The 11621-nt window shown below is 42.1% G+C and overlaps 1 protein-coding gene and 1 long non-coding RNA gene across 2 annotated transcripts; one reads left to right on the forward strand and one right to left on the reverse strand.

Annotated features, from left to right (window-relative positions):
- Positions 1-3896: 3896 nt before the first annotated feature.
- Positions 3897-6578, forward strand: LOC101094779 (gamma-crystallin F). The gene is made up of 3 exons (XM_003991087.4): positions 3897-4047; positions 4139-4381; positions 6239-6578. Exons 1-3 carry the CDS (start codon positions 4039-4041, stop codon positions 6509-6511), a joined length of 525 nt encoding a protein of 174 aa, XP_003991136.1. The 5' UTR covers positions 3897-4038; the 3' UTR covers positions 6512-6578.
- Positions 6579-6827: 249 nt separating this feature from the next.
- Positions 6828-10624, reverse strand: LOC109502839. Its single transcript, XR_002161706.3, has 4 exons — positions 10024-10624; positions 9625-9760; positions 8258-8402; positions 6828-7008 (listed from the first exon to the last, which is right to left on the reverse strand). It is a non-coding gene; the product is annotated as an uncharacterized LOC109502839 (long non-coding RNA).
- Positions 10625-11621: the final 997 nt, after the last annotated feature.

The following is an 11621-nucleotide window of genomic DNA, read 5'->3' on the forward strand; positions in this document are numbered from 1 at the left end:
AAAAGCTCTTAGGGAAAAAAGAAAACAATTTACAAAGATTTTCTCTGGGCAACAGTATTATTAGATTCTCTTATTTATATTCCATCAAAGGGATGATGCTTCTTACACATTAGTAACAACAGCACAAAGAAATGGAAGGCAAGATACGAATCATCACTTTTTGCAATGTTTATTGGCTTATGTTTTTATTTTGCTTAAACCTTATTATTTTTTTTTCACTTAGAAGTGTGCTATCATTTCTAGTTTAACTGTTAGTGACTATTTGATAAAGAAAGGTAATGGCTAAAATTTTTCCAGTAAAAAAACATTCAGCAATCTTGCTCCCTGAGTATTTTTAAAATTTCTTTTCTCGTGGTTTTATTGATATACTTGAAATTAGATATTTAAAATGTATTACATTTTAATCCTTTGGCAAAAAAAAATAGGTTAGCCACTTCAAATAGGAAAAATAATCTCATATCTTTAATTGTAACTTTATATTCTCATCTGGCATTTTGGGGTCAGAGTTCTTTTTCATTATTTAAATATATATTATATAGATAATCACAGATGTAGTTAGAATTTGAATTTCTTAAAATCCATAGGATGCAATGTACCTCTTCTTTCCTCTTTTTCTTATTGACCTGAAATTGGAAATTTAACTTTATTTTTAGCATCTCTTTTAGCATGCTAACACGAGGGGTGGATTTTTTACCCACGTTTTGTACGGTTTGCATTTCACAAACTGATCAAGCATGAATTGCCTTTATTTTCTGCTATCTGCAAGAATGCTGCAAATTCAATAAAAGCAAATAGCTATATTAAATATGCAGACGGTTTGTAAGACTTTGATAAAAGACATTTGTGATGGACAGAGTCACTCCTGCCTCAACTGATTAATGATCAGGCTAATAACACTTTGTATTTCTCTGCATGGCTCATTTGAGAACCTTGGTACTTCTCTGTGATCAGTGTTGGGGGAGGGCAGTGCCTCTTACTGAAACAAAACCCAATTACAGAATGTCATTGTATAGCCTGTGATTTGGAGTAGAAACATAATTTGTTGGCTGTAATATTTAATCCCCAAGATGCCTTTAAAATACTTCAGGAAAGAATACAATTACTTGGAAATTCATTATTTGATACTTGTTTAGGGAAAATAAACACTGATCAAAAGGCTTAAATAATAGAGCAGTCAGTTGGAAGAAAGTTTACTACAGCCTTTTGGGAAAACATGTCATCTTCAGAAGAAAGACACTGGTGATTCAAGTTTTTCATATTCTCTTGCCAACATACTTAGTATCACATGCTTTCTTTCGCAGGGCTTCAATTCCCATTTTACTCTGCATTATTTTCTAAAGGACTGTTTCTCGTGCTTTGCTTTTTTCCCTCAAGAGCTTGGAGATAAAGCTTAAGTGCCTTAGTAGTACTTTCGGAGGAGATGAGATGAAAACATATTCCTGTTAAGCTATGTGCCCGTGTCTCCACGCTATTTGTCCTTTTCTGTTCATACAGTTATAAAGTCTTTCACCAGATTTCCTAATATAGAAATTGGTGTTTTTCATTTTCAGTGTCCTGGAAAGTTTTAGTTAAGAAGGCAACTACTCAAGGGCACCTGGGTGACTCAGTCGGTTGAGTGTCCAACTCTTGATATTGGCTCATGTCATGATCCCAGGGTTGTGATCCCAGGTCATGATCCCAGGGTTGTGAATTGAGCCACGCATTGGGCTCCACACTAAGTGTGGAGATTGCTTAAGATTCTCTCTCTCTCCTGGCGCACCTGGGTGGCACAGTAGGGTAAGTGTCTGACTTCAGCTCAGGTCACGATCTCACAGTTCCTGGGTTTGAGCCCTGCATTGGGCTTGCAAAATTGTGGTATTTAAAATTTTGTTATATGTGCACGTTAACTAGCAGCTAGATCCAGATTCAGATCCTGTGTCTCCCTCTCTCTCTGCCCCTCCCCTGCTCACACTCCATCTCTCCTTCTCTAAAAAAACCAACCAAACAAAAAAGGAATCTACTCAGTACTAAAGTCGAAATTTAAAAAGCATCATGAATAACTGAACTAATCCTTAGTGAGTTAAAAAAAAGTAAACAAACCAATAAATCCCTAATTTCATCTTCAGATACTGACCATAAAGGATATTTTGAAATCTTCATAACAGAGCCCCAAACTAAAATCAGCTTCTGGACCAGACTGAATTTGTTTGAGCCCAGTTTTAGCACATTCTCTCTGCCAGCTCTTCAAACCCTTTTTCCTGTGCCCACTGTTCATAAGCTAATCTCTGGTTGTCCAGAACATTCCACGTGGAATCCACCTCATTCTTGTTCTCTTTGGCAAGATGCCATGATCCAATGTTTCCAGACTTTATCACAACGAAATCTATCAGGCTTATGTTTGATTCTCTCAAGATCTTTTCATGAGGAACTAGCTAGCCGTCCTGGGAAATGCATTTACACTGATACAAAAAAGGATGACAATTTTATCATGTGCTGTGGTCAGTAGGCATTGTGAGAGTCACAGTACCTAAAATCAATGGTTTTCAAATATTTATTTTTTAAAAATTATTCTTAGCTAGTGATAAAACTCTGTTGTCAAATAAAGTTTATACAAAACAGATCCAAGTGAAGATGCTCAGTTTGCAGTGGAGGGATAAGATCAGGGGCACTCTGCCTTTCCCTCCTACTTGCTGAGTGGCTCCAGAGCATCTCTGAGGAATTTCTATAGTTCCCGACAGTCTACAGACCATCCTGTTAAGGCAGTGGAGTAGCTAATGGGAGAACTTTAGGTATATGGTTCGTACCTTTAGATCAGTACTTTTCAAGGGGGGGGGTGTCCCCCCCCCCCCCAGGGATGTTTGGTAATATCAGAAGACATTTTTTTGGTTGTCATAACTTGGGGAAGCAGAACAGGATGCTTCTGGCATCCAGTGTGTAATAGACAGGGATGTTGTTAAATACCCTACCTACCATGTACAGGACAGCCACCCACACAGAAAGTTTTTTAGTCTAAAATGTCAAATAGTGCTGAGGTTGAGAAACTCTGCTCTAAAGAGAGTAGGGCATCAGGAACTGCTAGGGGAGGGTGGGTTGGTCTTGCTGCAGAGGAAAGAAGACTCCAGCCCCTGGAGCCAGAGCCTTAACTACCTAGCAACCACGGCTTGCCCAGGGCTGGGAAAGGTAGAGAAGACAAAAGCCTTGCAAAATTGTGGTATTTAAAATTTTGTTATATTTGCACATTAACTAGCATCTAGATCCAAACAAATAAGCTTAGCACTTAGCAAAATTATTAAATAGAAAGCTACAGAGTAAGAACAACAAACTTGCACCTCATGAATTCCAAAGGTGAGGGTTTCCTGGCCAGAGGTGCCCCAGCTGAGGCTCCAGAGATGGCCCTGGTCCCGCCCAGTGTCCAGGAAGCAGAGCAGAGGCCAGGTGCCTACACAGCACGCTTTCTAGGGGTCCAAGCCCCTGTCACCCCTCCTCAAGTGTGTCAGCATATCTGCTGTAGCCACTTGCCAGCCTGTAGGTTCAGAGAGGGGACCTCTTGGAGGGAAATCCCATCTAATTTCAAACGTATTGTGGAGAAGGCGGTTCTTGTCCCTGCTCCGACCCTCACTCCAAGGAAATGCTCTCTAATCCAGATGCCTCATGCTGGGGCCTATGCTGACCTTGGTCTCAGTCACTACCCGGCCTTGGTAGTCAAAAAGGAGATCATTTTGAAACTGTAAAAGATAACCCAATACCTCATTACAATTATTAACTGGCTAAGGGCCTTTGCTCAGTTCCAAATTCCTAAACAGGCTTCATTTAAAGGCCCCAGAGGCACCAAGTGACAGTTTTAACGCGGGTCATCAGTTCGAAAGCACTGGAGAGTCTAAGAGGAAACATACAATAAGTCCCCCACCCCACCCCCGCCGTCATTATGTAGAAAAGAGCGAGAGAAAATCCCCTCCTCACCCCGCGGGCCCCTTTTGTGTTGTTCTTGCCAACGCAGCAGCCCTCGTGCTATATAGACCCGCGCGCCGGCGGCCCATCACTGACCTCCATCCACCAGCCATGGGGAAGGTGAGCCCAGCGCAGCCGCAGGCCGGGAGGGGCCCCCGCGCCCCGGGGCTGGGGGCCAGGCCTCTGAGCCTTTCCTCCCCTTGCCTTGCAGATCACCTTCTACGAGGACCGGGGCTTCCAGGGCCGCCACTACGAGTGCAGCAGTGACCACCCGAACCTGCAGCCCTATTTCAGCCGCTGCAACTCCATCCGCGTGGACAGCGGCTGCTGGATGCTCTACGAGCAGCCCAACTACTCCGGCTGCCAGTACTTCCTGCGGCGCGGGGACTACCCGGACTACCAGCAGTGGATGGGCCTCAGCGACGCGGTCCGCTCCTGCCGCCTCATCCCCCACGTGAGTCCGGCCCCGCGGGCCCCGCCGGGCCCCGGAGCCACAGGGGTGCTCCGGAGGCGGCCTTCGTGGTGCAGGGTGGCGGCCTCCTTTGGCTGCCTCTCGCCAGGGTCTCCTCTCCTTTGCCAACATCTCTAAGCTTTCCTTCCACTGCAGGAGTATGCGAGGGGACGCTTCTCTTTTAAAAGTTCATTCTGCTCTGCTACAAGTAAACTCACCTCTGCTGGGACAAAGTAGGGCACCCGGTCCCTTCAGAGAGTCTGTGCCCCAGGCGGTGAATAAGCAGCACGTTAGCACCTTTGCATCAGGTGGCCTGGGCTACTTCCTGGGGCTCTCTCTCTCTCTCTCTCTCTTCTTCTGTAGAATGGGGCTCGTGAAGGCGGCTAGCTCACAGGGCCGGCACGAGGGTGAGAGGTGGGCACCTGGCACCTGGCAAGCCTCCCCTCCCCCAGCCACCGCTGTTAGCATGAGCCTCCCGCCCTGCTTCCCGATCAGGCAAAACAAGTGGCCGACAGTGTGATTCCAGCCGCTCCGGCAAAGCCCGCCGTTACCCAAATAAAGCCCCAGCGGCCTGGAATTCTGCAGTTAGGGATTCTCTAACCTGACTGCGACCCAGTCCTGTGGAAAAGGTACCGCTCCGGCCACGTCTGAAACCCCCTCGGAGGGTTTAACGCCTTGATAAGACCCAGCCCAGCACGAGGAGCCTGAAAACCTGGGTTTCCACGTGCCTGCCCCGACCTTCCACGTGACACGCTGAGAGCTCTAGTCACGAGCTTCTCCTAAAAGAAGAAACAGGTGTGGGGCTGTTGTGGCGACCAAATCACGTGATGTACACGTGGGTCCTTGACGACCATGGAAGATTCCTCACTAGCAGCCCTTAATGCTGCAGGATATTGCTCGGGAGAATTTCCTGTTTATTGCCTAAAGCAGATTTGCAGGAGCATATCCTAGAGCTGAGAATTGAAGCTGATCTTTGTGATGGCTCTTGCTTTTCAGGATCTTAGAGAAGCAGGGCTTAAAGGAGAAGGGGAGGGTCTAAGGATTGCCTGGACTGGACTTCCTTCTTGAATTGCCACCAGTCTGTGACTTCCCCTGAAGGAAAAGCAACTTGACTTCCTTTCCCACTAGCTTCTTCTAATACTGTTGAGATTCAAAATTATAACTTTTTTTTTCCAGGGATCATTTTAAAAAATTTCTTTAAATAAATATATATAAATTATTACTTATATATAAATAGTATATAATATATAAATTTATAATATATGAATAATAAATTTAATTAATAAATTTAATAAATATATAAAATAAACAAATTTAAAATGTATATGATATATATAAAATATACATAAATTATTACTTAAGAATGATACTAACTAAGGGTGCCTAGGTGGCTCAGTCAGTTGAGCATCCGACTTCGGATGCTCAGGTCAGTGGGTTCGAGCCCCGTGTCGGGCTCTGTGCTGATAGCTCGGAGTCTGAAGTCTACTTTGGATTCTGTGTCTCTCCGTCTCTCTCTGCCCCTTCCCCACTCAGGCTCTGTCACTCTCTTTCAAAAATAAATAAACATTAAAAAAAAAAAGAATGATACTAACTAGGGCCAGTATGTATGGTTCATATAGGTTGTGGTCTTAGCTCTAGGGAGCACCATGCGTCTCTTTACGCGAATGACACCTTCTTCAGTTCTGCAGTATACAGCCTATTCAGTTGCACACAGCTGCCCTGGTGTTGGCTATCTTTAAAATTTGTCATCTTTGATGTAGAAAAGAGAAGGGAACGTCCAGTCCCTTGGGGGTTGTGTCCCTGGTTGCTAAGGGCTAGATTTTCTGACTTTTCCTCATCTGCTAATTGCTGAACCCACAGACCAGCTCCCACAGGATCAGGATTTATGAGCGAGAAGACTACAGGGGCCAGATGGTAGAGATCACCGAGGACTGCTCCTCGCTTCACGACCGCTTCCACTTCAGTGAGATCCACTCCTTCCAAGTGCTGGAGGGCTACTGGGTCCTCTACGAGATGCCCAACTACCGGGGGCGGCAGTACCTGCTGAGACCGGGGGACTACAGGCGCTACCACGACTGGGGGGCCACGAGTGCCCGAGTGGGCTCTTTGAGGAGAGCCATGGATTTCTACTGAAATATTTTTACTCCACCTTATTCTCCATCTGGAACCTAATAAAATATTTCCTGCGTGTTTGATGCAATCACGTGGTCCTCTTTTCCTTTTAGTCTCAGGAGAAAGAAAGCTGGGAATAATGTAAATTTGCTTATACTTACCAGCGGCAAGGCTGGTATGGGATAGCAGTTAAAAGAGCCGCCTCTGGGACCCAAATGCCTGGTCCAAACCCTTACTAGCTATAGGTCATAGGGCAAATTCCTTAGCATTTCTGGGCTTCGGTTTCCCAACTTGTAAAACTCGGGGTAATAACACTCTTCATCTCATAAGGTTGTGATGTGATTCCATGAGTTTTTATTTTAAAGTCACTGACACAGTTGAGCTTTGCATATAGTAGTTTCTAAGAAGCTGTTCTGTGAGCTTGCTGGTGAAACATCTGGCCACCTTCTTGCTAGTCTTTCTTAGTAGAATTCACTTTTGGAGATTGCATTAAGTGGGACAGCTAAGTGAAGTTGCATCTGAGGGAGACAGAGATAGATAAGTTTGTTAAGGTAACTACATCTGACCTGTCTTAGGTCTAAAAATATGTGACTCAGCTGAATAGATTTATTATTTATGTATCCAGAGCATAAATGTAAGAACAACGTGTCACCTAAATAAACAGCCCAAAGGACTCTTCCAGATATTTTTCTACTTATGGGAGGTACAGAGCCCTTAGGTAATATGCTCTGATAAAAATGAGCACAGAGTGGCAAAGGCAGAAGGTACACATGATCAGGAAAATGAAATGTAATCATGCAAAGTTCGTAAACCTATTATTGGCCAGGCTGACATGGTCTCCTAACTTGAATCAATCTTCATTACATCTAATTCATGAATCAGCATTTGATAATAATAATAATAACAGCACTAAGAAAGAAAAAAAGAAACTTTAATTAAGTTCAACATTTCTTTGCAGGCAGATGAATTTCCTCAAATGAAATCTAAGTAGGTATTCTTTTACAGTACTTCTCAATTTCAGATGTTTACATGTAATTGAGAAAAAAACCAAATTGCTTTCCAATTAGGGGTTTGCCTTAATTGTGAGAATGGCAACCTCTTGTTGAAATAGGGTCTTGGTGAGCTGAGTGGCCACAATTTTGAAGGAACCATTGAAAATGATTTTCTACTTGCAGAAAAAAAAAAAGAAGGGAATATGTTCAGCTAGGAAGTACATTGCTTCTCAAACCTCCAACATTAGAGGAATAACGTAGTCATATTCTTTTTTTTTTTTTAATGTTTACTTATTATTAAGAGACAGAGCGTGAATAGGGGAGGGGCAGAGAGAGAGGGAGACACAGCATTGGAAGCAGGATCCAGGCTCTGAGCTGTCAGCACAGAGCCCGATGCGGGGCTGGAACTCACAAACCACAAGATCATGACCTGAGCCGAAGTCGGACGCTTAACCAACTGAGCCACCCAGGCGCCCCTGTAGTCATATTCTTTATGCATTTTACTTCCCTAACACACATGCACGCTCCTAGGTGTGTGAAGAAGCATTAAGAACATTTAGATCTGCACTGCCCAAGGCAGCAGCCGTCATCACATGACATTACCGGACCATTGAAATGAGACGAACCCAAGCGAAGTTGTCCTAAGTATAAAACACACACCGGATGTCAAAGGCTTGTACAAAAAGTAGAATGCCAAAGATCTCATTATTTTTCATATGAATTTAAATGAAATTATAGTATTTTTATATATTAACTTAAATGAAATCTATTTTACCTGTTTCTTTCAATCATTTTCATGAAAATTTGAGATTCCACTTGTGTTTCTCATTCTGTGCCTATTGAGCAGACACCCAGGCTGAAGGATGAGTTGTAATTTGTATTCAGATACAGCTCAGCCTGAATACTGAATTATATAAAACCTGAAAATGAAAAGGTGGCAGAGGTCATGTTTGAGTTTTATATAGTCATCGAACATCCCTTCCGTTACGAGGAGGTACTCGGTGAAGTTATCATGGTCACCTCCCATGGACTGAGGCAGTGAGGGAATGGGTCCCTGCCTTCTCTCGTCACATGGATTTCCCACCAACTACACTGAACTGAAGTTGCAACAACAAATAGGAATAATCCTCCACTCTAGAGGGCAAGCTCCTTCTTTCCTCAGCTAGTTTTTCCCATCCCTTTCCCTGTTCAGTGGCGGCCATTCAATTACAGCGTTTTCATTCTGGAAGCTGACATGATTGCCTCCCCTACCAAATTTAAAACTTCTAGAGCTAGGGATAATATCTCAAACACATTTATATCTTCTGAAGGATCTAGCAGAGTGTGCCTAATACAAAGCAGGTCCAGTGATGTTGAATGAACACATTCAACAAAGGAGAAAGTATATGTGAGTCCGTGGTTTCTGAAGATTGGATAAAAGAGTTTAATACGTTCTTTTCTGGAAACAGTACCTTGACCTAAGTGAGGTAAAAGGGGTAAGTCTAAAAGCCTTGGGTGGCCAAGAAGGTAATGGGAATGTGAGAAGCTGTTGGTAGATACTAATAGGGTGGTGAGGTTTATGACTAATTGGAAAGTATGCATCCTACTTAACGGCATTATGACTCAACAAGTTTAAAACACTTGGAAGATACGATCCATCTGAACCTAAGGGCTGCTCCTTTGCCACCTCTGCACAGACACAATCTACTCTAAAAAGAATGCGTTAGGCAAAAAGACACAGGTTTTCATAAAGGACAGTTTTTGGGAACCAGACCTTTAAATCCCACCCAGTCTGGTGACCATGGGACATCCCTTCACATAGCTCATTTCTCATGTGTTCAACTCATTATCCACAGAGACCAAATAGAGCCATGTCCTCCAAGTTAAAAGGAAATTTTTCAGGGCACCTGGGTATCTCGGTTGGTTAAATGTCCGACTCTTGGTTTCGGCTCAGGTCATGATTTCACGGTTTGTGACATCAAGACCTGAGTCGGGTTCTCCGCTGATAGCTGCTTGGGATTTCTTACTCTCTCCCTCTCTCTCTGTCCCTAGCCAGGTTGCTCTCTCTCTGTCTCTCAAAAAATAAATTAACATTAAAAAAAAATTTAAAGCAAAACTTTGCACTAAGAGCTATAGGCAGACAGGCAGGAAATGGCCACTTACCAGCCTGAAGCTGGGCTACTCCCTCAATGCACTTTCTTACATGGCCTTGTTCAGCTTGCAGTTTACATTCTCACATGATGGTAGTAGAAAACACTTCAGTTATCTTTTCTCTGTGGGCCTTCTGTTTATCTCCACCCTGTTTCATGAAAGAAAACAGAATTGTCATTTCCCCGTTGAGCCCATTAGTAACAGGAAGTGAATTCATGCTGGAGTTTCCAAACATCTGCCCCATTGTGCCACATTCTCTACCCTCCTGGCCTCTCAGCCTCTGCTGTTCTTCTCCCTGTACAGCATCAAAAAAGAGCCTGCAGCTTTCAGCACCACTGAGGTATAATTTTACATTCTCATTTTTTACTTTCCTCCCAGTATTGCTGAAAATAGTTTGCATCCTTGATTCACCTTTTCACTTTTGTAAGATGCATATGAGGAGAAGAAAACTGTCTTGTGCCACATATTCACACTAAACTTTTGTCTTGCAGTGGGACGTAAAATGGGGAGATGTGCTCAAGGTCAAGGTGGGGAGTTGATCATCTGAACAGAGCCGTCGTGAAAAGTCCTTGATGATTACATCCAGTGCTATAGACTTGGGAGATATCTTCATGGAGATGATGGGCGAACCCGTAGAATTGTCTGACATATACAAGAACAGTGTAGGAGAGATGAAGGAGCCCAGATGAGAGAAATTCCTAGTAAGCTGGTGAAAAACAAATTGTTTAAGACAATGAGTTAAAAGAAACCAGTTGGAAATCAAGATTGGCAGTACTGCTTTGCTCAACCATTTGAAAATTTGTTAAACCAAGGATTAGGTTTCACACTTTTGTGCTTTAAAATAACTTTTGTCTGTTCTTCGAGATTTTTTTAGTTTTTTTTTTTAATTTTAATTTCAAATTCATTTTCATTCAATCATGGCTGCCCTGAATTATTTATAAGAGGGACACATTTTAGGTAATATGCAGACCAACAATAAAGTATCGTCTAAGTGATGACTATACATTTATAAATTAAAAACTATGGAGTCATTTAAAAATATTGTATAAAATGGATCTTACAGTCAAAGATAAATCTTTAAAATACAATTCGATATATTACAATTACGTGTGTTTTCACACAAATGTGTATAGAAATTGATCTGAAATTATATATGCATATATGTGTGTATAGAAGGAAATCTGACCAAAATATACCATATGATATTAAAGTGGTTGTCTCTATATAGATGAGATTACGTATGTCTTATTTTGTCAGTTTACTTGTATATATTTTCTGATTCTTCTCTTAAATTATTCATTGTTTGTACAAAAACTGAAGCAAATCAAATAAACTGAAGGAGAGAAACAATCAAACTCTAAAAGAAAAACAAGATTTTTAATACATCTCTTAACTTTTCAAACACTGTTGACATTGTTATAGATTTTATAAAAAGCATGAAAAATCACTGTCTAAAATATATTTATCTTTGACTTTATCCTGGCCAGATCAGTACCTTAGCCATTTCTGAACAGGATCACTTGCTAGTACTTAGGGGAAGAACCGGATTTTATAGAAGTTGTAATGATGAGAAAAACAGCAATCTGCTAAAAAGGTAAAAGTGGAACGTAAGAAAGAGGAGTGGAACCTCCTGGAAGCCACTGTCACTGATGCTGGAATGTCCCTCTATCTATTTCCATTTCCCTCTATTTATTCACTCTACTTTTCCAACTACTGGGAAAAAAATCAGACAAGATGGAGTCCAGTTTGACAGTCCCTGAAATTGGAATCTAGTCTGGGAGGAAGCATAATTAAACAAGAGGGACCTAGATGCTTCTAACTTATCAATGGTCCTGACACATGTATAAGATTTTGAATAAGTTCTTGTTCCAAATATGGGATGACAGCGAAATCCTGTATTTCAGTTATAGAGGAGTTCAAAGAGAGATTTTTTTTTCCCTTCAAAATGCAGGCTCTGATATTTTGCAGAAATAGTTGAAAATGTTTGTCAAATAGCTGGATGAGAGTAG

This window comes from Felis catus, chromosome C1 (genome assembly GCF_018350175.1).
Source record: "Felis catus isolate Fca126 chromosome C1, F.catus_Fca126_mat1.0, whole genome shotgun sequence".
In the NCBI taxonomy this organism is placed as follows: domain Eukaryota; kingdom Metazoa; phylum Chordata; class Mammalia; order Carnivora; family Felidae; genus Felis; species Felis catus.